This window comes from Anopheles aquasalis, chromosome 3 (genome assembly GCF_943734665.1).
Source record: "Anopheles aquasalis chromosome 3, idAnoAquaMG_Q_19, whole genome shotgun sequence".
NCBI classification, from domain to species: domain Eukaryota; kingdom Metazoa; phylum Arthropoda; class Insecta; order Diptera; family Culicidae; genus Anopheles; species Anopheles aquasalis.
Window position 1 is genome coordinate 59521363 of NC_064878.1, and position 24686 is coordinate 59546048.

General features: G+C 49.5%; 5 protein-coding genes across 8 annotated transcripts in view; 3 read left to right on the forward strand and 2 right to left on the reverse strand.

Annotated features, from left to right (window-relative positions):
- The first annotated feature begins 1017 nt into the window (after nt 1-1017).
- On the forward strand, nt 1018-2320 carry LOC126575325 (uncharacterized). The gene is made up of 5 exons (XM_050235958.1): nt 1018-1133; nt 1197-1545; nt 1609-1650; nt 1717-1801; nt 1869-2320. The coding sequence occupies exons 1-5, from the start codon at nt 1073-1075 to the stop codon at nt 2154-2156; spliced, it is 825 nt and encodes a 274-aa protein (XP_050091915.1). The 5' UTR covers nt 1018-1072; the 3' UTR covers nt 2157-2320.
- A 108-nt stretch (nt 2321-2428) lies between these two features.
- LOC126575327 (39S ribosomal protein L54, mitochondrial) lies at nt 2429-3233 on the forward strand. Of its 2 annotated transcripts, XM_050235961.1 has the most exons (3): nt 2429-2640; nt 2712-3058; nt 3116-3233. In XM_050235961.1, the coding sequence occupies exons 1-2, from the start codon at nt 2544-2546 to the stop codon at nt 3017-3019; spliced, it is 405 nt and encodes a 134-aa protein (XP_050091918.1). In that variant the 5' UTR covers nt 2429-2543; the 3' UTR covers nt 3020-3058; nt 3116-3233. The 2 variants fall into 2 exon arrangements, with proteins under 2 accessions (XP_050091918.1, XP_050091917.1); XM_050235960.1 differs by lacking the exon at nt 3116-3233 and having other exon boundaries at nt 2712-3095.
- Nucleotides 3234-3431: 198 nt separating this feature from the next.
- Nucleotides 3432-4576, reverse strand: LOC126575324 (uncharacterized). Its single transcript, XM_050235957.1, has one exon. The coding sequence runs from the start codon at nt 4411-4413 to the stop codon at nt 3481-3483; it is 933 nt and encodes a 310-aa protein (XP_050091914.1). The 5' UTR covers nt 4414-4576; the 3' UTR covers nt 3432-3480.
- A 131-nt stretch (nt 4577-4707) lies between these two features.
- On the reverse strand, nt 4708-5839 carry LOC126575326 (NADH dehydrogenase [ubiquinone] 1 alpha subcomplex subunit 8). Its single transcript, XM_050235959.1, has 3 exons — nt 5471-5839; nt 5170-5345; nt 4708-5099 (listed from the first exon to the last, which is right to left on the reverse strand). Exons 1-3 carry the CDS (start codon nt 5597-5599, stop codon nt 4877-4879), a joined length of 528 nt encoding a protein of 175 aa, XP_050091916.1. The 5' UTR covers nt 5600-5839; the 3' UTR covers nt 4708-4876.
- Nucleotides 5840-8167: 2328 nt separating this feature from the next.
- Nucleotides 8168-24686, forward strand: part of LOC126574478 (PTB domain-containing adapter protein ced-6) — a 23826-nt gene continuing 7307 nt past the window's right edge. For all 3 annotated transcript variants that reach the window (XM_050234702.1, XM_050234703.1, XM_050234704.1), the window contains exons 1-2: nt 8168-8252; nt 9423-9737. The gene's annotated coding sequence lies outside the window, so the exon portion shown is untranslated. The remainder of the gene's footprint in view (nt 8253-9422; nt 9738-24686) is intronic.

Sequence of the window (24686 nt, forward strand, 5' to 3'; positions counted from 1 at the left end):
CTGTACACTTTTTGCCAAGTAACCCCGTCGAGAGATCATTAAGATTGTTTATGCTTTTTTTTAAACCAATCTGTAAAGCTCGTATTTTTTGGCAGAATCGCAAAAAGCATCACTTTTTCAACTTCAAAAATCTGCCAAAAATTGAGAAATTGGAGTATCAACAAAAACTCTCCAGGGTTACCTAGATAAACTTATAACCTTTCTAACGAATATCGATTTGTATGTTTCAGATGATCCGTCATGTCGCTACGATGGACACCGTAAAAAGTAACTTTTCGTCGACACGCCTACCAAAATTTGATGCCATGGAATAGTTTGTACATGAATGTTGCTCAAAACTATATCAAATATTCTTCAAAAGTTGTAGATTAATATGCCATTTATTTGCATAAATAAAGTTGAATGGCTACGTCATAAAAAATCGTCAAAAAAGGGCCTTTCTATGGCCCGAAAATACCGTAGTCCCCCCTTAGACTGTTTCTACACTGCGCCAAAATTTTCGCTGCCAAAACGAAACTTATAGGATTCCCATAGAATTCCTATGGGAATATACAAGATTCCTATGGGAATCCAATAAGTTTCGTTTTGGCAGCGAAAATTTTGGCGCAGTGTAGAAACACTCTTAGACCGTTTCTACACTGCGCCAAAATTTGCGCTGCCAAAACGAAACTTATAGGATTCCCATAGAATTCCTATGGGAATATACAAGATTCCTAAGGGAATACTATAAGTTTCGTTTTGGCAGCGAAACTTTTCGCGCAGTGTAGAAACGGTCTCAAAGGTCGTTTGTATGCTACGTTTTGATTCCACATACAACATTGCATGGAACTACGGTGGTGAGCTTCGAGCGAGATTTTATGATTTTATTAATTTAATTTTATGATATTCTGTGTACCATTGCCAATCAATGAAAATACACGCGCAATATCTTGGTCAATATTCTAGGCCAATTTGATTTATTTAGCGTGTTCCAGTACCGCGATGTTCCTGAGGTTATGGCCGGTACTGTAAAATGGCCGAGATTTGATGGTTGTCAACATTCCAAAGTTTTCCATGTTTTTCCAGCTGCAAGATGTTCTGCTGGCGGATCTTAGTGTTTCTAGGTTTAATTAGCTGCGTTCGTCCAGAAGAAGGTAAATTTTAGCTCGTTCCCATCGTCGGCAAACCGAGACTCATCAACGAGACCACCTCCACAGCATGGAAAGGTGCGTGGTTTCCCAACGTGCCCGAACAGCTTGCCACCGAAGCGGGGGGAGTGGAAAAGGGCGCTGAAAGTGACCATGCTGCGACCGGTGGTTCGATGCGAGTGGCCATGGGCATCGAAAATCCGGATTGCGATGATGCAAAGCACGGGTTGGCGATAGACTTTGATCCGTACAACATCACCCACTCGACGGTTTACATGTGCCTGGAACAGAAGGCGGATTATAAAGGCGATTACAACATAGACGCTGTAATCACAGAACGAATAGTTCCGCCAACCTACGTTGCCAACCACAAGTGCATGAACAGCAGCATAGAATACGCGGAAAGAATCCCGTCCTAGTGAGTATTCGGTGCCGTGAATCGGTACAGAATTCAGGAGCCTAATTTACACTTTCTTTGCAGCGGAACTCATCGGCCACTCTGGCCACGATACGGCGAGTATCGGTATGTGCTTGAACGGATGGTTTTATCTGCAAAAAATAAGACTAAACGCTGATTCCCCACTTCCAGATATGTTCCGACTCAGCGATGGCTCCATAACAGCGAACATGGTGCCGTCATTGCTCTCTACCATCCTTGCGCAAACAAGCAGCAGGTGAGAACGGCCTTCCGATTCCGGTACAATGCGGGCATTGTTTTACGTTCAAATTTGTTTCCTCAAGGTCGACGAACTGAAACAAATCGTGAAAGGGTGCCTTTACCGGCACATCATTACACCCTCTCAGCTACCGACCCGGGATCGTCCGTTTGCGCTGGTAACGTGGCACGCAACGCTAGAATTTTCCGTCCTGGTTCGCAACACCGTGGAGTCGTTCATCGAAAAGTACGCGTTGAAGGGGCCGGAACAAACGCATCGTGACGGGCAGTACGATCATCTGCTACTGGATCCGGCAAAGGTGATCTCAACGGAGGACGATAGTATCCTGTGTCCCAAGAAACGGCGTGATTAACCCCCGTAGACGGCCACCGTCTTCCGCTTGCCATTTTATGCTTCGATGCGAGCAGGAATTATTTGTACAACAATCTACATCGATGTGATAACTTTTATTCGAAAATATGGTGCATAATACACGATACCGATCTGAGGAGGGGCCTACAGCACAGGGCAAGAAAACTATAAAAAGTTAAATACGCGTATTTTGTTACCGAAATTATAAAACGAACGGAACAGAGTAGAATCTGGTCACCCTAAACCCCCTTGTTTTTGTAGACAAACCTTGGTCGAAGGAATCAAAACAAACGACGAAAAGATCCGGCCGAGACGCCTTTCCGCTTAGTTTCTCGTTTTAGTTTAAATATCCCCTCGAAAGCCGCTCTGTGGCGTATAATCCAGTAAAATGAGCTCTTTTCTGGCATCCGTGTTTCCGTTGTTGAGGCGAACAGCAGCAGCACAAACACTTGTTGTCCGGAATTATGCAACCCCGAAAGCCGGAGGTGAGAAACGTGCTCAACCACAAGATACGCGACGTTCAGGCTAGAAATCTAATTTCTGCTGTTCTTCACAGGAGCACTGGGTGGGTCAAAGAAGAAGAAACTCGGGAAGCTGGGACCCGTCGTGGAGAAGAAAGTAATTCCGGTTGAAACGGATGCAAACCGGCTCGTGAACTACGTTTGCGGTAGCAACATCCTTAAGCAAGGAGAGGACATAAAGCTGAAGCCCGATTCGGAGTATCCGGCGTGGCTGTGGTCGATGCACGTCGGTCCTCCGCTCACACTGGAACAGATGGACCCCGAAACGAAGGCATACTGGCGCAAATTGAGGCGTATGGCGCTACAACGTAACAACAAACTGGCCAAGCTTAAAAAGTTCTAGTCGCCGGGAAACTGTGGCTTTTATTAGAAACGGAAGAGGGTAAGAGAAAAAGTGTGTAATAAATGACCTAAACTCATCTCTACGTCTCCTATTCAGCCATTTGAAGGGCACGAAACTGTAGCAATACCACCAGGTAGGTCACAATTGCTGCCAACATCTAAAGTGAGAAACAAGCGCACAATAACTATGAGTTAAGCTACAAACAGCAGCGGTCATACCCCGAAGTAAAAGTTCAAATCTAGGTTGAAAAGTCCAAACAGCGAAATCGGTTCGATATTCTGCATCATCAATGACTTAAAATTGACGGAATCCATCGGAAACTAACAAAGATAATTGCCTTAGCACAATACAACAATTGCTTGTGCCATTCCGCTTACCAATGCTGTGGATTTTTTCCAAAAAACATACTGCAATCGTCCAATGATTTGCACTAACTTTGCTTCCTGAAATATCAGATCGTTTCAACAGAACATCCGACTTCGTCTTCGTCTTCTTCTCTCTTCTCCTACCTGTTCGTTTAGACCGGAAGCATGGTAGCAAGTGAGGAGTAGGGCACCGAGGAGAGAGAAAAATCCCAACGATTCCGTCACTCGACTATAAACCGCGATCCACTGATCGTGTGCCGCCAAAAGCACTGTGTTAAGATTAACGTAAAACATGGCGACAGAGACGAAAAACGTATTTGCTATAACGGCGAGCAGTTGGAATTCAAAAGCTCGGCAAAACTGCCTCTTCCGGTTGTTCAACTCATCCAAACGCTGAAGCTCTCGCCACCATCGATCGTCACGATTTAGTGAAGACGACCAAAACATGACACGGCCATCCGCACGATTGGCCAGGTCAGCACAGTCCAACTCCACGGTATATTCGATAGCAGCCAGAACACAGCCATAGTACAGCATAGCCATGACGGTAATCATTTCGATAAAGTAAAACACCACGTAAAACGTAAATTCCGGCAGCTCCTCATTGAACCGCACCACATAGGTGTACTGGTTAAGTTGATAGTTAATGTAATGCACGGAAAAGAGGACCAGCACGATCGTTGATCCCCGGAATGATGCAGATTTTCGGCGCTTAATCCTGGCCAAGCAATCATTCAGTAGAACCATCTGTGCACTGCTTGAGTAGAAGTTCAAGAGCAGAGTGTAATCCATCGTCACCACGGTAGTAACGAGTCGGGCGTAGAACACAATCATGTGCACAGAGGAAACGGTGAGCAAAATGCCACTCTTGCCTATCAGTATCACGTAAAGCAGTACGGCATTTGGCAACAGCAAGTGTAATAGGAATTTGAACAAACTGGCAACTTTGTCGCGAACGAACGACTGGGTTTTTGTGTCGTAACGAATGTTTATGATACCGAGATAGTAAAACAAATTGAAATGCCTCATCGTACTTCACACGTGCACAGCCAGCTAAGGGTTCAATGGGAATCCTCGTCATACATCGCAATAGTACCGCGCATGCCAGCCCAGAGACCTCCTGAGCTGTGAGATGAGGGACATGATAATAAAATAATTACCGGGTCTGTCATTCATTCAATTCCAATGCTAACAATTTTCGGTGAACCGTTATGCCCTAATGAGCCATTTGATAAGACTGCGCATGCCAGAGCTATCCGTACGTTCGGTGTTAATTCGTTCTTTCATTCCCGCCCGCCCTTTACACCAACTTGGAACGGTCGATTGTGTTCAGCAATGGCTTTACTGTAGCTAAAGAAACGATTTGGATGATGTTTGCTAACGCAGCGCGAAAGACATCATTGCTTATCTACAAGAACGATACGATACGACCGATGCCCTTGGCGATGTCGTTCACTCTTATCCATCTGCCGCATTCTCGGTCCATTCCTCCCTAGTTTAGCCAGTGGAACCGAGAACCGTACTTGGCTGGTTCGCGTGGATAATCTTCCGGCAGCCCCGGTGTGGCATCGGGGTAGACAACCTTTTCCTTCTTCGGTGGCGGTGGACGTTCGGTAGCGTGCACCTTTGCGCGACAGAAGTAACCGTAGTCGGGACGCTCAATCTGCAGATTGTCGAAAACGCACTTGTCGTACACGCCCTGTGTCTTGCGGCAGCTAAAACGAATCGAGCGAGGATCGTCCGTGAATTTGTGATGGAACAAAATTTCAAACAAACGGAACCCACTGCTTGAACTCCAGATCACCGCTGCTCTTGTCCAGACAGTTGGCGTACTGGGTAAACTCTTGGGCACAGGTTTTCTTCAGTTGGCGGAAAAACTCGAACGCACAGTTGGTAACCGCTTTGCCCTCGTTAATGCACGCCCTCGGATCGTCCAACTCCTGGCGGCATAGCATGAACTCCTGCGGGGGCACGGAAAAGCGGAAGGTTATGTTTTGATTGGAAATTATGTAACTCCCGGGACGGATGTCCTCGTAGAACCGGGGCCCGTGGATACGCGCGGGTGGCATCCGTGGCAGGGACTTACGTTATTGGCCGCTTCACAGTACTTGCCGAGATGGAACGCACCAGCCCGTAGCGCCGGTCCGGACAGATTAATCTCCGGCACCGTCAGCTCCTCCTCCGACGGAAGATACGTATCCTTCGTAACGACCATCTTTCGACCGCGGAGTTTCGGGGCGCAGCGGCTTGCAGCCTATCGGTCGAACCAATTTATTGAAACCACAATCGTTCAGGGCGCGGAGGGCGATATTCCGCCGGGAAATCGCACTGCGCTGGTTCCTAAAATCACTCCAATCGACCGACCAAAAGATCCAAAAAATCTTTTTTCGTATATTTTTCTCTTCAAAACAAAGTGTGTTTAAGAACCAGCGGTGCACAAAATCCCTCGCGATTGAACATTTTTGACAGATACTGAACCCAGCAACCAGACCAAATCAAAACACTGCCAGCGTGCCTTCAGGAACGGCGGGAAAAGTCCTCTAGAGAAGATGGTTTTTGAATTTACCGGTATCGGTAAGCAGCGAGATTTTTTACGGGCACGCCGCGGACAAAGTGAAACCTTGGAAGCGTTTGCAAAAACTACTATAGGCTAAGGTTGTCTAATCTGTTCCAACGACTGTTCAAATAATCTAGAAAACCATTGTAAAAATCGGTAGACGAAGAAGGCTGCAAATCATACTGAACCCAAGATATTTCTGCAGACCATTTTCTCGACCCATTTATGCTTGCATTGTCGTGCCTATTGTGTCGCTCTTGTCTCCACTTTTCCATTGTCGTTCACCGTTCCAACTTGCAAAAACATTGTATCGCACGCGCCCGCACGTGACTCCTGCATACAGGGCCAGCGAGAAAGCATTTCCAGCGAAATGCACGTTTGAAATGCGTCACTTACCGCGCCACCGCGAAACCGTCACAGACTACGAACGAACAATTGGCGGTCTATTCCTCCTCCGAAGCGCATTGCAAACACTTTACTTAGCGACAACTGCGACGTAACAACCACGCTACCCAGCAGATAGCATCGAGCATCCAAAAATAAACCCAGAGATTATGCGAAGCAAATGTACTCCCTCCGTATCCAAATGAGATCCGGAAGCAAAAGGGATGGTGTGGAGTGCCCATAGTTGAACCATACGCCCCAATCAAGCTAACATGATCGTGAAGATAATCTAGATCCCTTCAAGTATAGCTCTCCATCTGAGGCGTCCATCGGCAAACCGAACCCTTCTGACGGACTCGTTGCTATACAGCGTCCTCTCCAGCGTGCAGAGTACAGTGCCAGCAGCGCTATTTCAGTTCCATTTCAGGCAATTACTTACTTATCATGCGAAGCACACACTATCGTTGCCCACCGTTTGCTCCCGCGCGCGCATTGATATGAGCCTCGCGTGTTCCGCCTGTTTTGAGTGATCACACAGTGTCACATACGCAATCAGGGCATCGCTGCATCAGTAGCAGTCGCAGTTGCTCCAGTGGGGAGGTCTTACGGAAGAGCGGAACTTTATCATTAGCGCCGTAAGAAGGATGTTTTTAGAAAGTTTTCTCAGCAAAGACCACGCTGGCGCCGTGTGGGACAGTAATCATAGGTGGGCAGTTTGGATTGCACTCGTACCAACGAGTTATCATGATAATAAGAAGTGTAGTATTTGGAAGCAAGAGAAGGCTGTTTCCTATGGCCATATGATCGCGGCCATGTATTTCGCGATTGTGAATGCAGTAAAAGAAACAGAAATTATCAATAAACGAGTCTGCATTCCTGTTTTGCATTCGAATAAGCACTTTGGCGATTAGTGTGACATTAACATCTTGTTTATTGCCTCACAAACCATCACGGCAATACCGATCGAATGCCGAATGACCTGTCAATCACTATATAGCGCGATAATACTCCGCTGGCCATCCGCCGACGATGGGAGCATTTACTTGATCGTGAATTTTTGCACCCCACTTTTTTTTTTTTGGGCAGTACGTTTCAATCAACGCCCTGTGCGACTGCTCCCAACGATCATGTGTGCGACCAGCGGATGATATTTGCTAAAATGGGTAAATAATTCGTACTTGGTGATCGCTGATCGTCCAATTTTGCGCTCGAAGTCATCTATCTCGCGGATCGGTAGACGGTAGCAGCGAAGTGCGCCTGGATGATCGGGGATCGAGGAGCCCCGGCTCATGCGGTTGCTTCCAGCGATCGTGCTCGGAGTAGGAATTCAACAAGTTGCCTTTTTGTACCCACGATCGCACGCAGTTATAAAAGCGATCGCGGCAGTATGAGTATGCTGCTCTCGCTCCAGACTATGTGGTGGTGTTATGTTAACCGCACAATGGGTATGTTCCGTTGCGATCGGTTCGTTGTATTGAATTTAAAAAAAAAACAGGCACGTGATCGCCAACTAATGCAATAAATAGAAGTTTGCATGTTTTAAGTTTAAAATCTTATGTATCTGATTCTGTGATTGACTCCATTCTTGTGCCAATGATTTGCGGCTTCCTATTCGATGAGATCGCCAACGGAAACATACAGCAGTATTCTCAACTCCAACTGCAGGTTTCATCCACTGATCAACATTAAATAAAAATTAAACAAAATCAAATACACTAGTGTGACTGATCACTTTGCAGCACCGTGGCGCACCCATTGTTCCACAACACCACACGATCACACGATCACAGGCACATGATTGTGATTTCTACGCACCCTTCTTTCGATCGCCCTCACTTGTGGTGCTAGTGTGTTTCGCATCATCACCGTGGAGAGATCTGGAAGATCGGTGTTCCTGCCTATCGCTCCCGTACTCTACACACCATAAGTTTGTGTTTCCTCATTTCTCATTGTTGTTGTTGTTGTTGTTGTTGCTGCCTTCGTTGTTGTTTCCGTTAATACTGGCCCCGCAGTGCCTTCAAAGTTCGAGTTCGTGTGTTCCGAGCTGCCCATTATGCTGGCGCACCCCTTTTTTAACATGTGTCCCGTGCCCAAAACCGCGTCGCGTTATTACCCTGGCCTTTGTGTAGCGCAGTGAACGGGCTGCACACGTCGCACATGACGTCGTCGTCGTCATGTCGGACATATTTCAATCAGTTCCCAGCCACCCAGCCGTATACAGGCCTATCTCCCAGCGGTCGCAAGATCGCTGGTATGACCAGCGATAACCTTCGTCCTATTTATCCACACGGCAACAGCACGCGGCAACGCTCGATGGATGCTGGGACAGCTCGGTATCCATCTTATTTTTTCGCTCGACGTGATCATCATCAGGTGTACGATCGATCGAGGGCTGCTGATGCTGCTGCTGACGCTGCTGCTACCTGTCGAAGCTGCGCGATCGCTTCGCATTTGTTCTATGCGCTCGCTCGCTCACTCGCTGGCTATCTGTCACCCTCTTTCTATCGCCGATTCCGCTGGGTTCCAGAGAGCTAGAGCCATCGAGGTCGACCGCGGTGTCATCAGTACTCTCTTGGAACGTGTTGGTTAGAGTGTTCTGCCTTTTTAGCGAATTACCTGTAACCATCGCGTGCTCGCTGCATTTCAAGGCACCCTCCCAGGCAATCCGAACGCTGCTGTGACAGTATCCGAATCGCGGTGCAAATGGCGATCGCGATCGGAGTGTTAATGTATTCCTAGTCTTTCACTCTTATGCGGACACGTTTTTTTTTCTTGCCCCGTTTGTGGGTCACTCCGACAACGGGAGCGTTCCTTTCTCCGGGACAGCGACAACGTGACAGTCGTCCCAGCGCTTGTCCCAGTTGGATGGCAATAAGTCGCGGTGCCGACATTGTCGACGTGCAATGCAGGAAAAGAACCACGAACGAACCTCGGTGACGGAGTATTTCTGCAGCCATTTGCTCTTGTGCTCTTGCTTCTCATCTGTGGTAGTGCACCACGAGATCGCTCTGCCCAGATTGTCGCATCATTTCTGCTACTAACCCCCCCTTTTCATTTTGTTACCAATTCCCCCTCGGTTCGTTCGTTCCACCACCAGGAAGCACCTTGCTAGCGGTCGTGCAGCGATCCAGTGGTGATGTGCAGTGTGCTCAGTGCATTGTGACATTGTGTGTGCGCGGGACGACGTGTGCCAAAGTGCGTCAGCTCCACAGTTTCTCCCATCCCATCCTACCTTCCGGTCGATACGAAACCCCCTTTTTCGTGGTGCACGCGTGGTGTCTCAAGGGGAACAGAGGTGTAGAACGTGTGCTTCGTGATCCGAGAACCATTCTGCAGACGTCAGACGCGAACGAGTGCCAGATCCACCCAACACCATTAACGGGATTCGAGGATCGTCCAGCGTGTAGTACAGGTAGGTTATGGCGCCACTACCTGACCGATGTGATCAAATTGTTGCTGAACACACGATGCGATGGCGGTTGCGTGTACGAAATCCGATTTTATTACTTTATTGCAATCCGTTTCTACCGGAGTACAAAACCGCGATCGTTGCAGACACGGCGTGTCAACTGGTGGGCAACTCCCCCGGTGCAGATCCGTTGCCTCTGTCTATCCACGCTAGAACCGGTTCAATATTCGCTACCAATCGAGCTCAAAGTCAGCTCCAGCTGACTGTGTATTGGTGTGAGGATTCTGTGCCCGCCCCCCCCCCCCCCCCGTAGTTCGAACCCACGGGATCGGAACTCTGGAATGGCATGGAATGGCCCCGTGCGACGCATTTCGTCTCGCCATGACGGTTGCTAGTGAGCGCCCGTTGAACCAACCAAGCTAACCGACTTCCTTTACCATGTTTAGCACGAGCATTTGTGGTTAGGTAATGCGCACCACAAGTCTTCCGATGTCCAGTCTGGTCCAGGTCCAGTAGTAGTAGCCGAGGGGCGAGGTGTACTACTAGGCCGGTCCGCGATCGGTCTGTGTTAGTGGGCCCTGTGGTGTTGTTTGTTGGTTTTTTTTCTTCTCACTCATACGCACACGTAGCACACTGCTGTTATGTTGTTGCACATTTTGGGCCGGCTGCTGACTCCATCATGGGTCCATGACTGTGTCGTCCGGCCGCAGGCGCCGCCATATCCGCGAGCGCGATCGCGATCGTGCGCCACTAGCCGTGGGGCAACCACGGGGCGGCGGCCCACGGAGTGCGACGGGGTGGTGTGGCAAACTTTCTCTTCTCTTCATTTGGTTAGGTCCGTTTGTTTGTTTGATGTGTATGCCAGCCGCAGCGGTGCTGCTACTCCCCTTCATCGCGGTAGACCACTCGCTGCTCCTCCGGGCGCTGCGCAGATCGCTTTCGTCATTTCTTGGCCGTTTTCCTTTATCGTGGGAAGCGAAATGTCAAACGATGACGCGAAATTTCTGACGATTTTTTTTTGCGCTTCGTTTGCCAACCCTATTTATGCTGCGTTCAACAGCATTGAAGCTGGAGTGTAAAATTTGCATACCGTAGCTACCTCGGCGGTGTGACCCGGTCGTTCCGGAACAGGAAAGGCTGCTCGTTAGGTCATTGTACCGGGGGCATCGCCAACCAAGCCAAGGCAGCCCAAAACCACGGCCATCACGCGCCATCGAATGGCCAATCGAATCCTATCCTACGGCGGCATACTCCAAGCATTTGGCATTCCATCCCGTAGCTCTCCAATAGCTCTTGCTGTCTTGGGTGACTAGTAGAACCAAGCACACAACTACCACACGGCATGCGAGAGAGACAGACCATACTCTGAGGTCCCGGGAGACTGTGTTTGTACCGGGCTTATGGCCCGGTTTAGCCGGACCAACCGGCCACCCAGCCATCCAGCCTCCCGTTAGAGATTGTATAACGTCGAACGGCACACTAACACATTCGAGACTCGGCGAGATCAACCGAGAGACCCCCTCGAGAAGGGGGTCTCTAGTGTACAAAACGTGACGTCGTGCTGCGTTCGCGAACTGGCACCGGGATGGAGAACAACATTCTGCCGCCCTTCAACCGCTTACCTCCCCTTCCTTTGAGCGACATACACCATTAGTCATTGGTACGGTGGTTGGTTGGGCTCCTAAGACGTTTGGTTGCTGGGAGAAGAGTTTTGGAAAGATCTTACTTCGATCTTCTTTCGTTCCACCAGAGCACCGAAAAAAAACCGAGGCTAGACTACGAGCTAAACTATTGGAAATTGAACAAAAACCGTCTCCTCTTCGCTGGTTGCAGTATAATGAGGCTGCGTGTAATGAAGCTTTTTATCTCTCAGCCGGGACGTGCGCGCCGGCCATGATGGGGTGAAATGTAGGCAAAAACCGGCGAGACGGTCCAACAAAACAACATAAAGATAGGGCCACTCGCTAGCTGGCATAAGGAGTGAGGAGAAGTGAAAGCTAGATAAATCATGGTTCCACCATCCGCATCAAAAGCCCCGAGCTCCCCCGAGAGAAACAACAAAAGGGCACCCTTCTACTGTGGCCACCCTCGACTCGAGGTGGGTGGATGGTGCGATCACCTACTGGGTGCCTAGGCCGGTTCGCGGTTCGAAGGGCTCATCGGTTTCAATTGTTTTTTCGCTTCCTCGCTAGATTTCACTGGGTCCACGAGATCGAACCGGGAACCTTCAGTCTTCGTTTGCTAAACATTCGTTCAATTTCTTAAGCGGACGGTGGCGGTACCTCTTGAGGGCTGTTATGGCAGCGCAAAGTCCTCCCCTCGAGGTAACATCGAGGATCATGCTAAACATGGAGAGCCAAAGTGATAACGTTACGCCGCGTGTGCTGGCAGTAATTATCCGTTTACGTAAATGGTTTAAGGAATCTCTTTCAGTGCCCTAGGCAGTGGGCTGCTAGTTGTGCAACATATTGTGCCCAGAAATTGTTGGGTATTGTTGTGAAAAGATGATTGAAATAGTTCTCTCGTGGATGGAGAGAATTCTTAACGTTCCTTGGGGGATATGAAGTCACTCTGGCGATCGTTGATGGCGTAAACACTGATCGTAAATCATTTTTGCTAGCCCGCCCATGCTTTGCTAGAATACTTTGCTTTGTGTAATGCTGATGATAACATTATCGAATGTAAATCTTCAAATGATGAGTCATCGGATTGATTGATTACCTATCGACTGTAGGAAGCGATTTCCGGAATCTCCAGCTTTAATCTTTATATTTGTAAAGTAGTGTTTATGAAACTTTATGGCTGTAAACCCCGGAAAGCCACGGGGAAGAACATGAAGCCCAGCTTTGAAAACAGACTCGAATAGCAGCGTCAACATTTAACTCCGCCAGATGTTTGCTTAGTCAATAGAATAACACTTCTCACAGCCTCCACCACAATTGCCGGCGATGATGCGATCGTTTTGCAAAAAACAAGACGTTTCTCTTGCCTATCATGCTTATTTTTCAGCAACAAACCATCACTCCACAAGTCGTCTTTCTGCGCCACGGTATGGTCTACCAGCGAATTCTCCTCGGTTACAAAGACCTTGTTTGATGACGATGCAATATGGCGCACTGGCGCACTGCCGCAGTTCCTCGCGGCAACTCGCGTCAGAGCACGAGAGTGCGCGTGTTGATGGATCCGCCGATGCTGAAAAACAAAGTCATCGTTTAGGACAGCGAGAAGAGCTTCTACCACCCGTCAGTACCCTGGCCAAAGCTTGTTCCTATTGCACCGAATTTTGAAATCCCACATTTGCCGCTCACCATCATCGTACCGATCGGGCGCTTTGGCTGTGCAGATAGGTGCAGCAGTTTGGTGTCCCGCATGACCCTGAGAGCGCCGAGCGAGCGAGCACAGATCCGTGTGCATCGCAAGGCACTCAACCACCGGGCCGGATAAGAAACGTGAAGGGGGAGAACAGAATGAATTGGTAGCCCCCTCACTGCCCCTCCGCTTCGCGGTGTACCTTATGGTCAGCTGACAATGATGCGTCCTTTAGCGGCGTGCTTCTGAGCTGGAGATTGTTTTGTCCATGGCCGGCCACTTCGTGTCGCAGCGCTCGCGAATCGCGAAACCGTGCTGAGTTGGTCACGAGCGGAGCCACGGGTTTTGCGCTCCTACTACTGCAATTGCATGGATGGCCCGATTCAGCCGATCGGTACGGAACAAAAAGTGTAGCTCCCAACCACATCCTTGAGCAGCGACAGCTTAATAAAGCAAATGAAGTGATTATGTTTCACCTTCGCATAGAAACGCTCCGGTTGCATGGATGTTCAAAAGGGACAAACTGATTGACAAACCTGTAATGACCTACTATCATTAGTTATAGGAACGAATCCTTCGAAAATTCCCCATGGAATTCCTGTAAAAAGGGGTCGTGGAACATGCAATTCGTTCGATTGTCGGATCCTCAGTATGGTTGATTGTTATTAAGAGTGTGCGGAAGTGAAAATTTGTTCTACTATTCATTATTTCATTTAATACAAGTGTTCTAAACAAGAACATACGGACACGGATTCATTATGTTTTAAAAAATAACTTATCAGCTTGATTTGTTTGTTTTTCGCGATTAATCTGTGTGGGCTCAGATAATCAGCTACTCGTTCCGGTGTCAGGTGTGGCCCTGATCGACCAATCTGAGCTGTTAAAGCGCTACCTCACGCTTCCTTATCTACTCCAACTTACTGACTGTTTTCCGAAAGAAACAGAAAAGAAAAACAAAAGCCATTTAGCGCACCGTCAGTGAGATAACCCACCGTTGTAGACCAATAGAGCCCACCCGGACTGAATACCGAAACAAACACTCCTCGAGCATTGCATAACACTGTTAACTGTCTTTTCCCCCGTATGCGTGTTTGGCCTGGAGAGAACGCACTCCTCGGCCGAACGAACGAACGAACGTCGAAGGCACTTTCATGCCGTCCCGGTGTTTTCTTCAGGCGATTGCCATTTCATCCCCTGGCGCGCATCGTCACTCTGCCTTGCATTCACAAATGGGCTGCTGCAAAACTTTCAAACGGAAGTCGATTTTTTCCTCCTCTCCCGCCCCTTTTCCCTCTCTCGAAAAACCGGTTCAATCATCATTTGCAACCGACTTCTGGAATGGGGTGGGAGGATGGAGTGGTGATAAAAAGTGAATTAATGCAAATGGAAGCGCAACGCTCTGGAAGCTTCGTCGTTGTGTGGGCGATGGTGGATTCGCGATTCTTTGCGACGATTCCGGCCGCCGCCGTAACAGTACTTTTGTGGGGATGAAGCTGGAACGCCCTTCGCTCCGATGACCGGTTCTGGCCATCCATCGGTGGTCTGCGGTTGCGATTGCATCGGATGCTCTACATCACCAAGCTACCAAACATGGTCACATGGCCGTATGTGTGCCGTGATGCCCATGTCTGGCGACAAACGCTTTGCATGAAACTCGATCATCGTTCGACAGCTGATCCTCACTGCGGCTCGACACTAAATGATCATTAGATGAGCTGGAAGATAGCTTCGTTGGTTGTTTTTTAGAAGGGCGAAAGGGTGTCAATGCGAAAGGGTTGATTTAGACATTCGTTAGAGATTTAGCAGCCAGTGTGCCATCAGATTAACTAATTCAAACAGTGCTCCCCCTTCAATGGCGTTTAAAGGGCGACTGGAGACGCGTCGGCTCTCCCATTAGTTGCATTCCACTGCTTTGACGTCGACCGGACGTGAAAAAATGCACTTTCAGTCACGTTTTGTGATAGAGTAGTAGGATCGCTCCAGCACACCAAGACAGACAGTGCGGCCAGAGTGCACGTCATGCTAAAAAGCTTCTCAACAGGTTGAACCCAGGGTATCAGGGGCGCATCGCATTCCAGGCGCGCCTAATCTCACTAGCATCGCTTTTTGCGCAATGATCTGCGATGATCGATTGATCGCGTGTTAAACGGAGAGGGATCGTGTCGATGAGCCGAGGTGCCGAGAATGCAGTACACAGCCTCGGTACTTGCGGTACCGGAAAGGGAGGGAGTAGCACCAGCTAATACCTGTAGGAACACTCTCCTGGAGGAAGGCTGTCGGATACACGGGAGGCAGGGCAGCAGCCCGAGTACAAAGCACGAACATCGGAAACAATCATTTGCATACATTACAGCCGGACAGCTGAGAGGGTGTGAGGTCACAAAAGGGCGTAAATTCTAGCTTTACCAGTCCCCCCCCTTTGGGCGACGCTGGAATGCGAATGGCGACGAAGTCGCGCTGTGGTCACAACAGTTGACTTTTGTGGCTTAGATGGTGACCATCTTCAGACTCCGGGAGGTCTCTCAGCACCAGCTAAAGGTTTTATGATCGAGCAAACGCGGAACATTAAAAAAGTGTCGTGTGTGGGACATTCTCCAGCGTGCCAGTTACACCGGCCAGTAAGTCCTTCCAGTCCTGGGAACACATACATGAGATGCGATGATTTTGCTCACGATACGAGATACGATACGTAAGCCACGGATTTTTGCAGCACGGAACGACGGCGACGACGACGACGACGACGTGCTTCTCCGTCCGCTGTCGATCGGTTGGGCAAGGTCCAAAACGTGGAAACCGGTTCTCAGTCCTCGGTCCTCGGGTTCGACGGCAACGTTTGCGGCGTTCCGACTCCACGAACCACGGTGGTTTTGTTGTGTTTGGATTGTTTTATGTGACTCCTCGCGCAGCAGAGCATTTTATCGCGTTCCGTGTTTGTTTTCATTTGCGACGCGTTTGTTGCTGGTGGCAAGCGCGCTACAGCTGGTTACCGATGACGACGACGACGACGACGACGCCATTTCGAGAGGTGCCCGCGTAGCTGCGAAGAGTACCACTGGAGTGTTGGGCTCGTATTTGAAGACTTTTGGGGTTTGAAGCGGCCCCGGAGAGTGGGATTCTTGCGGTACTCAATGAACTCAAGTGGAAGGAAGCCTGTATTTTAGCAATACAATCGCTGGTTCTTTGCCGATCGTCGCTTAAGTTCTTGAAACAAGAATAGCTGTCGATGAAATGCTAAATTTTCTACCGTTTATTTGTTCTTTTTTTTCATTTCATCATAGAGGTTTTAAGCTTTACAGTTCTTTCGCCTCTATTTATTTGTTCATTATTTTATAAACATCCACATCCAAGCGTTTACTCTTTACAATCCGTCTGTAGATTGTGCAAGGATTGACTCCCAACGTTCACCCGCTGTTTATGCCCAAAACCTCGTAAACAGAGCCTTCAGTTTAAACAAATCCACAATCAAAGCTCAGCCCATCAGTACATCAAACATTTTCAGCCCTCGGTGTTGGTTCCGGGGCTCAGCTCAATCGGTGCCCGATGGCAAAGGTTTACTTTGCCAAGATGTGCATTTGTGTTCTGGCTATTGATTCTTCAACCTGGGCGCGCTATGCAAATGACGCAATAAGTAGGACCCGCAAGCACACCGATGGGCACTGATGGCAAGGGAGCTGCGCGGTGGTTGTCCCAAGGTTAATCCGGGATGAACCGACACACATCAGCCCACCCCGGATCGACCGGTCGGACGAAACGGAAAATAACAACAACCCCACCACCTCGTCTCTAATCATCAACGGGGATTCAGCGCTTCAGGAGGAAGCAAAACGAACGACGCACTAACCGACGTCTAGCAGCGCAATCTCGGCGGACGGAGATTGTTGTGGAACTGGTTTCTCTGGATAAAACCATCATCCAACTACATACACAACCAACGGCGAGGCGAGTGATCGCGTTGAGTTGAGTGATCACACGTTTATGCATTCAGCGAGCGTCTCCCGGCTTGGAGCTGCTGCTGTGAGCGAGGCATCTCGAGCGAGGATGACTCGCGTAATGCGACGTCCTCTATGTCCTTGGAACTGGAGGCTTATCTATCACTCCCGCGGAGGGTGGTCGATCGGGATCTAAGCGTTTCTTATGTGCTACGGGTGGAACTATGAACAGCATTCCGAGAAATGTTATTGTGTTCTTTGTAATTCCTATTCCGCTTGCAAAGACCGATGTGCTTTGTTCTGTATTCATTTGTTAATATACAAAGAGGAATAACCAATTTAAAATGTTGAGATTTCTGTAACATACTTTCAGCTAAAATTTGATGATTTTTACTACAAAACTCCCCAAGAATCCTCCACTATCAGTCAGTACTGCCGTCATGCTTTGTCGAAAGGGAATTTCCCACCCGTTTCCACAATCTTGTGGCCGTTGACCTCATCGTATTTGCGTATCCAAACAAATCGTCGTGATCCCCCCGGGGGGGTCTAGAAGCGAAAAAGGTTGCGAAATTTATGGAAAAAAGAATTGTTCTCTCCGCTTCGTTTGGGGGTTGGTGGCGTTTTGGGGGGGCACTATGGGAAGCAAGCTCATTTGCCATTAACGATCGCTTGCGAGTGAATCGCCGCCTTCATAAGCGGAATGATGTGGCTGGGCTATTTGCAGATTAGACCGAGAGTCAGACCGAGAACACAATGGCTAGCACACTGCCGCCCTCGCTGCACGCTGCTGGTCATATGGGGTGGCCACAGCGCAGCCACGATCGTGTCGTGGTGGGTGGTATCGAGCGGCAAAAGTTTTCTTTTTTCGCTCCTCAACCAACCCGTCCCTTCACGTCATTTTCCAGCTGAATTCGTGTTCTCTGGCATAGCACCGTGCCGAGTGGCGCGAGGGAAGCGGGCAACAAACCCCGATGACCTAAGGTGTGAAATCATTAGCGCAGAATGGTGCAGAAGGGAAATTGTGTCACGCTAATTGGTGGCCTCTCTCCCTTCCTTCACCTGCCTGCTAGCAAGCATAGCATCTAGACATCACGTTTGCCACCAGCATAACATGACAATGCAAACGGCAACAAACGTCCACAAGCAGATGCTTTGCATAAGTCTACTGTTGCACCACCGCACCAGCCAATGACCTGGCGTGCAGGCACTCCATGGACTGTTGAGGGTGATAAGACCGACCGACGACGTCCAAAAATCCAGCTCTTTCGGTGCGGCCTTACCGGATCTGTTCGGTTCGTGAATGGTGGACCGTTTTTAGTTTTGGCTCTTTTACTCGGACGACCACGTAAGAGCTGGAATTAATATTCCACCGGAGGCACCGAGGCCGGCCCCGAGATTTGTGGCGTGATAATCGGAAGTGGGGATGCATCGCGGATCATGGGGATGACGATTGTTTTGGGTTTGTTGGTAGTTTTTTGAACGAATATTAGCCCATCGTTTGTTGCGTTTATGCCGCTTCCTAACGCACACAAAAAAAATGCTAAACAGCGCTTCGTGAACGTTTTCAATTCGTTTACGCAACCACCAGCACTGGGGTTATCACTCCGATCACATTGTGCGTTGATTTGCGAGACAATGTGCGCCCATCTTGCCTGGCGCATGATTAGTTTAGCAATTTGTGACCAGAGAAGAGATTGATATCCAGTGGCAGATGTGGCACAGAAGCAACTCAGCAGCAGCAGCAGCAGCAGCAGCAGCAGTAGGTCTTGGATGTAAATTCTCGTCAGATCAGGTCGACAAAGAAGTGGACACTGTACAGAGTGGAGCAGACATTAATCACTGTTAAGGAATGCTACACGCGTCTGGTTGTGACTCTGATAAGCCCTCTGTTCACAAACGTGTCAACGCGGAAAGAAATATTCCTTCACGACCTTGTAGCCGAGCAACTAGCGGTAATGGTGATGAACACCTTGAAGATGGAAACGACTGAACGTAGACTGAACGTTTCCGTTGTTCCGCATGAAGGCGCGGAACCAGCAAAGGAAGACAACGTCGCCACGACACGCACTGCCTCTTCTTGTAACTTCTGTTCATTCCAAGCTCTTTCAAGAGGTGCAGTCTGTTTGGAATATTTTAATTTAAAACAAAAAAAAAGTAGGATTTGAGGACTGCAGCACACATTATAGTCATATCACGTGGCATAGAAAATGAAGAATCAATTTATGAGCTGCACAAGATCATCCATTGCATCGTAACGGTGTTTTCGGTGGAGGCTGAATGGTTGGCTGCAAGCCATGGCCACATCCCCGATCGGCCACCATTCACTCGAAGTGAAACCAATATCAAAGCCGGCTGTCAGCAGCATCAGCGATTAGGAAAACCAAACTTAAGCCTTCCATTCAACCACCATCCATGATCGTTCGTCTTGCGACTACTAGCGCCGTTATGATTTATCGATGCACCGTCGATCGCCACGTCCGGCCAGACGCAGGCCAAGTGAATGAAGCATCATTGCCCTCCACTGCTGCTGCTGCTGCACATCGTGCTGCAGTTTTGCAATCAAAACGGGACATTCAGTGCGCTGTGATCTCTCTCTCTCTCATCGTCGTCGTCAGCAGCAACTTCTGCGGGGAATATTGCACTTTCTGCACACAACGCTCCCATACCCAGCTCCCAGAGAGGGGATGGGATGCAGCAACGCCACGCAGGGTGTTGTGTACTGCAATGTAAAACAATGATCTTTGCCTGAATGGAAAGGCAATGCACGCGATCTGCACTCTCGTTACGGGCGGGAGTTATCGCGTTATCGCAATCGTAGCCACAGCCCACCCACCAACCAGTAGATTGTGTATTGCTGGCTTAGCTTCCGTAGCCCGTGGCCCACGATCCACGATCAATCCAGCAATTCAGCCGATGGTGGCCAGGCGCTTGCGTGGCGCTTTGTCTCTCTGTCGGACAAGACAACAAACGATCGATTGCAGGATCGAAAGACAATGTATTAAGAAAACGCCATGGGAACGGCAATTACTCTTCCGTTTGGTGGGTTTTGTCTCATGAACGGTGGAGGGCCCTCGAATTACCTCTCGTGGATTGGCGCAGATCGGCGAAGTGTGCAAATGAGAGTGGCCAAGGTGGAAAAGTTTTTCGTGGTTCGCCTAATGGCACGGTGTGATCAGGGCATAAGTTTGTAGAGATATTTTGCTTCTTCTAAACTTAAATGATGCAAGCACCTTGAAACATGTCTCGCTGTGCTGCTAATTGTGCTTCGGATTGCGTGCAGCAAGTACTTAACAAAATCAATCATCTTATCGTTCTTTTAAACTTTTTAAGAGCTTCCGAGAAAATCTAAGTGGAACTTTTTATCAGAAACTGTGCAAAAATTCACACAACTTTATGTTAATCCGTCTACTAACAACGACAGTAGAGTATTTCATTGTAGGCACAATCAAAAGGCGGTGCATAACTTGAAGTAATAAAACCATTACCTAAATATGTACAAACGAGATCCATTTGCAATCCATCTGCAGATCTGAAATCTCTCCGTCCTCATAAAAATGAATAAAAACCATCCAACTGGCTAAACATTTATGCGAAAATCCGTTCCAACTGCAGCCAACCGGGGGTATCATAGTTTGCAACCGGAGCAATAGGTCGGCCACATTCCCGGGGGAGGTTATCCAGTAGCGCGATCTCGAGCGCGATCGGTCCCCCTTTTCATCTGTTTCGCCTCTGGGACCGCACTTTCTTCCCGCGTTCCCCCCAAAAAAAATAAGCATCAACAACCACCGATCCATTCAGCGACCGCGAGCGACCTGCTTTTCTTCCCCGGCCATTTACCAGCCTTCCGCGGGACGATTATGATGACAACGCCATATCGCGGAGGCCTGTACTGCGTAGTGGCCACCACCACGAAGTGTACAGCATCTCGTGCAGCAGCTAGGTTACAGAGTTCATTCACCCAACGCCCGGGAGTGATGTCAGCCTTGGTCGGGGAGCTTTTCTCGATTGGTTTCGTTTCGGCCTCGGTCGCCCCGTCACCGCACCTACTGTCACCGTTAACCTCTTGGGACGAACAGCGCGCTATCACGTGAGTCATTAACGCTCTCACCCGTTTCGTACAACATTGTTCGTTCAGTGCGGACACGGTAAAGGTACACGGTGTGACGCTTTTGTTAAATTGTTTGGAACATAAATAGCCAATCATGTTCAACACAACACCGCCGTGTCACCGCTTCGAGCTTGATATGAGATGCTTACCTTATCGCCGCGGCTAGTAAATACACCATCGCATTGCCTGTTTGATACCAGGAACAGGAAGTGCAGCGCGTCGCTGATGATGACGGAACGGACATTAGCAGTGCAGCAGGGGGCGCTGGGTGAGCGAGTTCCGTCGCTTATCTGCTCCAACGGGCGTCCGGAGAGCGATTGATGGTCTGGCGGTGGAATCCTTTCCGCATTGAGGAAGGCCTGTTGTGGCAGTCCCAGCATGGGAACGCTCTGTTTGTGGCGCAGCAGCAGCAGCTTATCGGTCCAGCATCACTCAAACTGATGGGCGTTATATGGTGGGACGCTCTGGTCGCGTCAAGTTTTTCCTCCTCCCCATCTGCTACTGTTGCTCCATCATTTTTGCAGCCCCCTTAATCATCGCTAGTAGCAGGCGGCCGAGCAGCACCGTAAACCGATGATTATGTGTGCCAGCATCACCGGATCCTCGGTGAGGATCGCAAAGGCAGCATAATTTCGAAGTAGCAGCAGAGCAGCAGAGGGAAAACCCCGCGAGTTTATCTGTTGGCAGAGCATTAAAAAATCATTTCAAGAGACCACACCACATATTGACACCAAAAACCTCACACAATCGTGCGATCGCGAGCGTGTACATCGTGGCCCTGGCTCCAAGTTGGCTCTAGTTGGCACTAAAGGGTCGCCCGAAGACCTACGACGAAGACGCTGTTATTGCTTACACTACTGCCGCGTAATCACGCCTCACGGTGCACCACGTACCGAGACTCCAGTCAGTGGTTGGCCAGTGTTTTTGTGTCCATGTTTGAGGGCCCACGTCCCCCATGCATTAGCCCCCCTGTGGAATTCCGTCAATAGCGGTGGTCCAACGAAGAGCCAACGTCGTGCTTTAGTGAAGCGTTCAACTTACCCTTTCTGACGAGGGCGCAAAGGAGAAAGTGACGCCCGTCCGTCCGTCCGTCCGTCCGCACGTCCGTTCGTCCTCCCCGGCTTCTTCTAGGCCTAAACACATCCGTTCCAACCGCGCACACACGCCGCACCGTCGGTGGGCGAAGATGTTAAAGAAGTTACGCCGATGACGACCACAACGATGGCGATGCCGATGGCGTGGAGGTCGGTCGGCCAGTGAGTGATTGGAGCGAATTATGAAATTTCCGGTTTTCGCTTTTCGAATCGCGCCTCTAGCGCCTTGGCGATGGAACACGGATACGATGGTTGTACGCGGATCGTCCTTCCCTCCGGGTCGGCACGTTGGTTCGAGATGATTCGATTTATGGAAGCCGGCCTGGAGGGTGCGGCTAGTCCGTTCGCTTGTTCTTAGCAGCAGCAGCAGCAGCAGTAGCCACTGGAGTCACCTTTTGCGCCCTTCCAAGATTCCGTTCTGGTGGCTCATTATATTAATGTTGCTGTGGCCGCCTAGAGGCTCGGGCGTATAGAGGTCGCATCAGCTTCTAGTGATGAGACGATGAGACGAGCTTCTCATGCACACGCGCAGGACGCTATTTAATTTTTAATTATCTGTTATTAACCGCCCTGGGAGGGGACGAGGCCAGGCGACCTTGCTTTCGCGGTTCGGCGAAGGTTAAGAACCTCACACGCGAGTTGGCGAACTCATCTTGCTCCATCACGATGTCGATGCAAGCTTCTACTTAGTACGAACGCACAGCCACGCACACTAATACTGTAATTTCATTCAAAAATTGCTGTAATCTTGTACTTCTCTACATCCTAAAGAAACACTCTGAGCGGACTCTGACCTTTGCTCGCACGAAGCAGAATGTTGCAATCCACCTTGCCGATGATAAGACACCGGACATCGGAAGGTGCATCCGCAGCAGCACCTTATCATTCGACCTGTTGCTTCACAACGCCTGTGCCACGTCCTCAAACAGACAGAGAACGATCAAGGCAAGCGAGCGCCATGACATGACATGACTGCCCGCGATGTGAAGTGATCCTGATCATTTCAATCATTCGCGCATAATTTTTATGACCACAAACAAAATCAGGTCGGGTCACGCGCTTAACAATAATCGCGAGTGCGGCGCAAGCGAGCGAACGAGCGCACGCCCTGAATTGACGAGGTGATAAGAGAAGGTGCTGTGTGATGATGGACGTGCAGATGCTCGGCAGCGTGTGCCGCCACAACACCACACGAGTCCTGTCACCGGGGACCACGTGATAATCGGAACATCGGAGGTAACCATCCTCCTTGAACCAAAGCGTGGCACTGCTTACAGTGCGCAGTTGATCTGGTCCGGGTTATAAAAATAGCCACTGGCAACGAATCAGCATCGGTGGAGTCGGTTGCGGTCGGTCAATTGAAGCGAATGGAATAATGAGTGAGGGGTGGCAAGTTGGAAAATTGGCCGCTACAGCACCTCGCCCCCTTTAAATGGGAGCGGGTGTGCCCGTGCGCCAAGGATGCCCTTAGCCGGCTGGTGGGGACATTTCGTCCAATTTTGGCGTTAGCTGCTGCTGCTGCTGCTTGCTGCTGTATGGCACGCTAATGTGTATTATTGTCGTCGCCATCGGCGCTTTCTTTTTTTCTACCAAATCTGTAATCCAATTCCTGGGGCTGCTCGGTCAGACACTGCGCGATGGATACTTGAATGTTAGTTGAAAGCACCTAATCGTTTGATTTGGCAATTTGAGACGAAAAAACGTGATCGGATTACGTTCATCAATGGTTGATTGTTTATGATCGCTAATGTCACTCCCACGGTGAGCGAAGCCATTCAAGCACTTCCATGAATTTCCACGAATGATTGTTCATTTTCGCACCGAAATTTAATAAATCAGTAACCCCTTTGGTTACCAAATTTAAGCGACAGCGATCTCGCCAACATCCATCGATCATCAATCATCCGCCTGACATTCGTTCGTCCCCGTCGGTGTCCCAAAAATCTGTTCCTCGATGTGCCACGGTGCGTGTCTTGTTGTTGTTGTTGCAACCCACATCAGCCCCTCCGGGGGTGGCCAACAACAATAATAGCCGCGACCATCACCTCTTCTGGCCTCCTCTGCGTGGCAATTGCGTGGCCTGGCCATTTCGCATCCACTGACGAGTGGGGGGGGACCACTCATAATCAAATTAGCATCAGCCACGAACCCTCCACCATCCCCGGGGCGTCCATTTTTTCGAATGCATTTTTTGGCGTAGGCGATCGATCCGGAGAGCGCGCTCTCGAAACCAATTCGCCGGCCATCATTCGTACGCCACGAAAAGTGCCAACCAACACTTTTCTCTGCGCTTCAAATCCCACGGCACCTCGTTGGTCGGAGGAGTCTCGGTCGGTCGTAATTGCATGCCTCGACGAATGGTTGACCTTGAACGAATGAAACTGTAACAGGTGGCAAAGTGAAACCATCTTCCCTCCCCGCCGGGCTGAGTGTTGAAATCACAATCCGTCTAGCGAGCTCTGACCTTAGGAAAATGCATCATTCAACGCCTGAGGGGGCTTAGCCAGCGCGC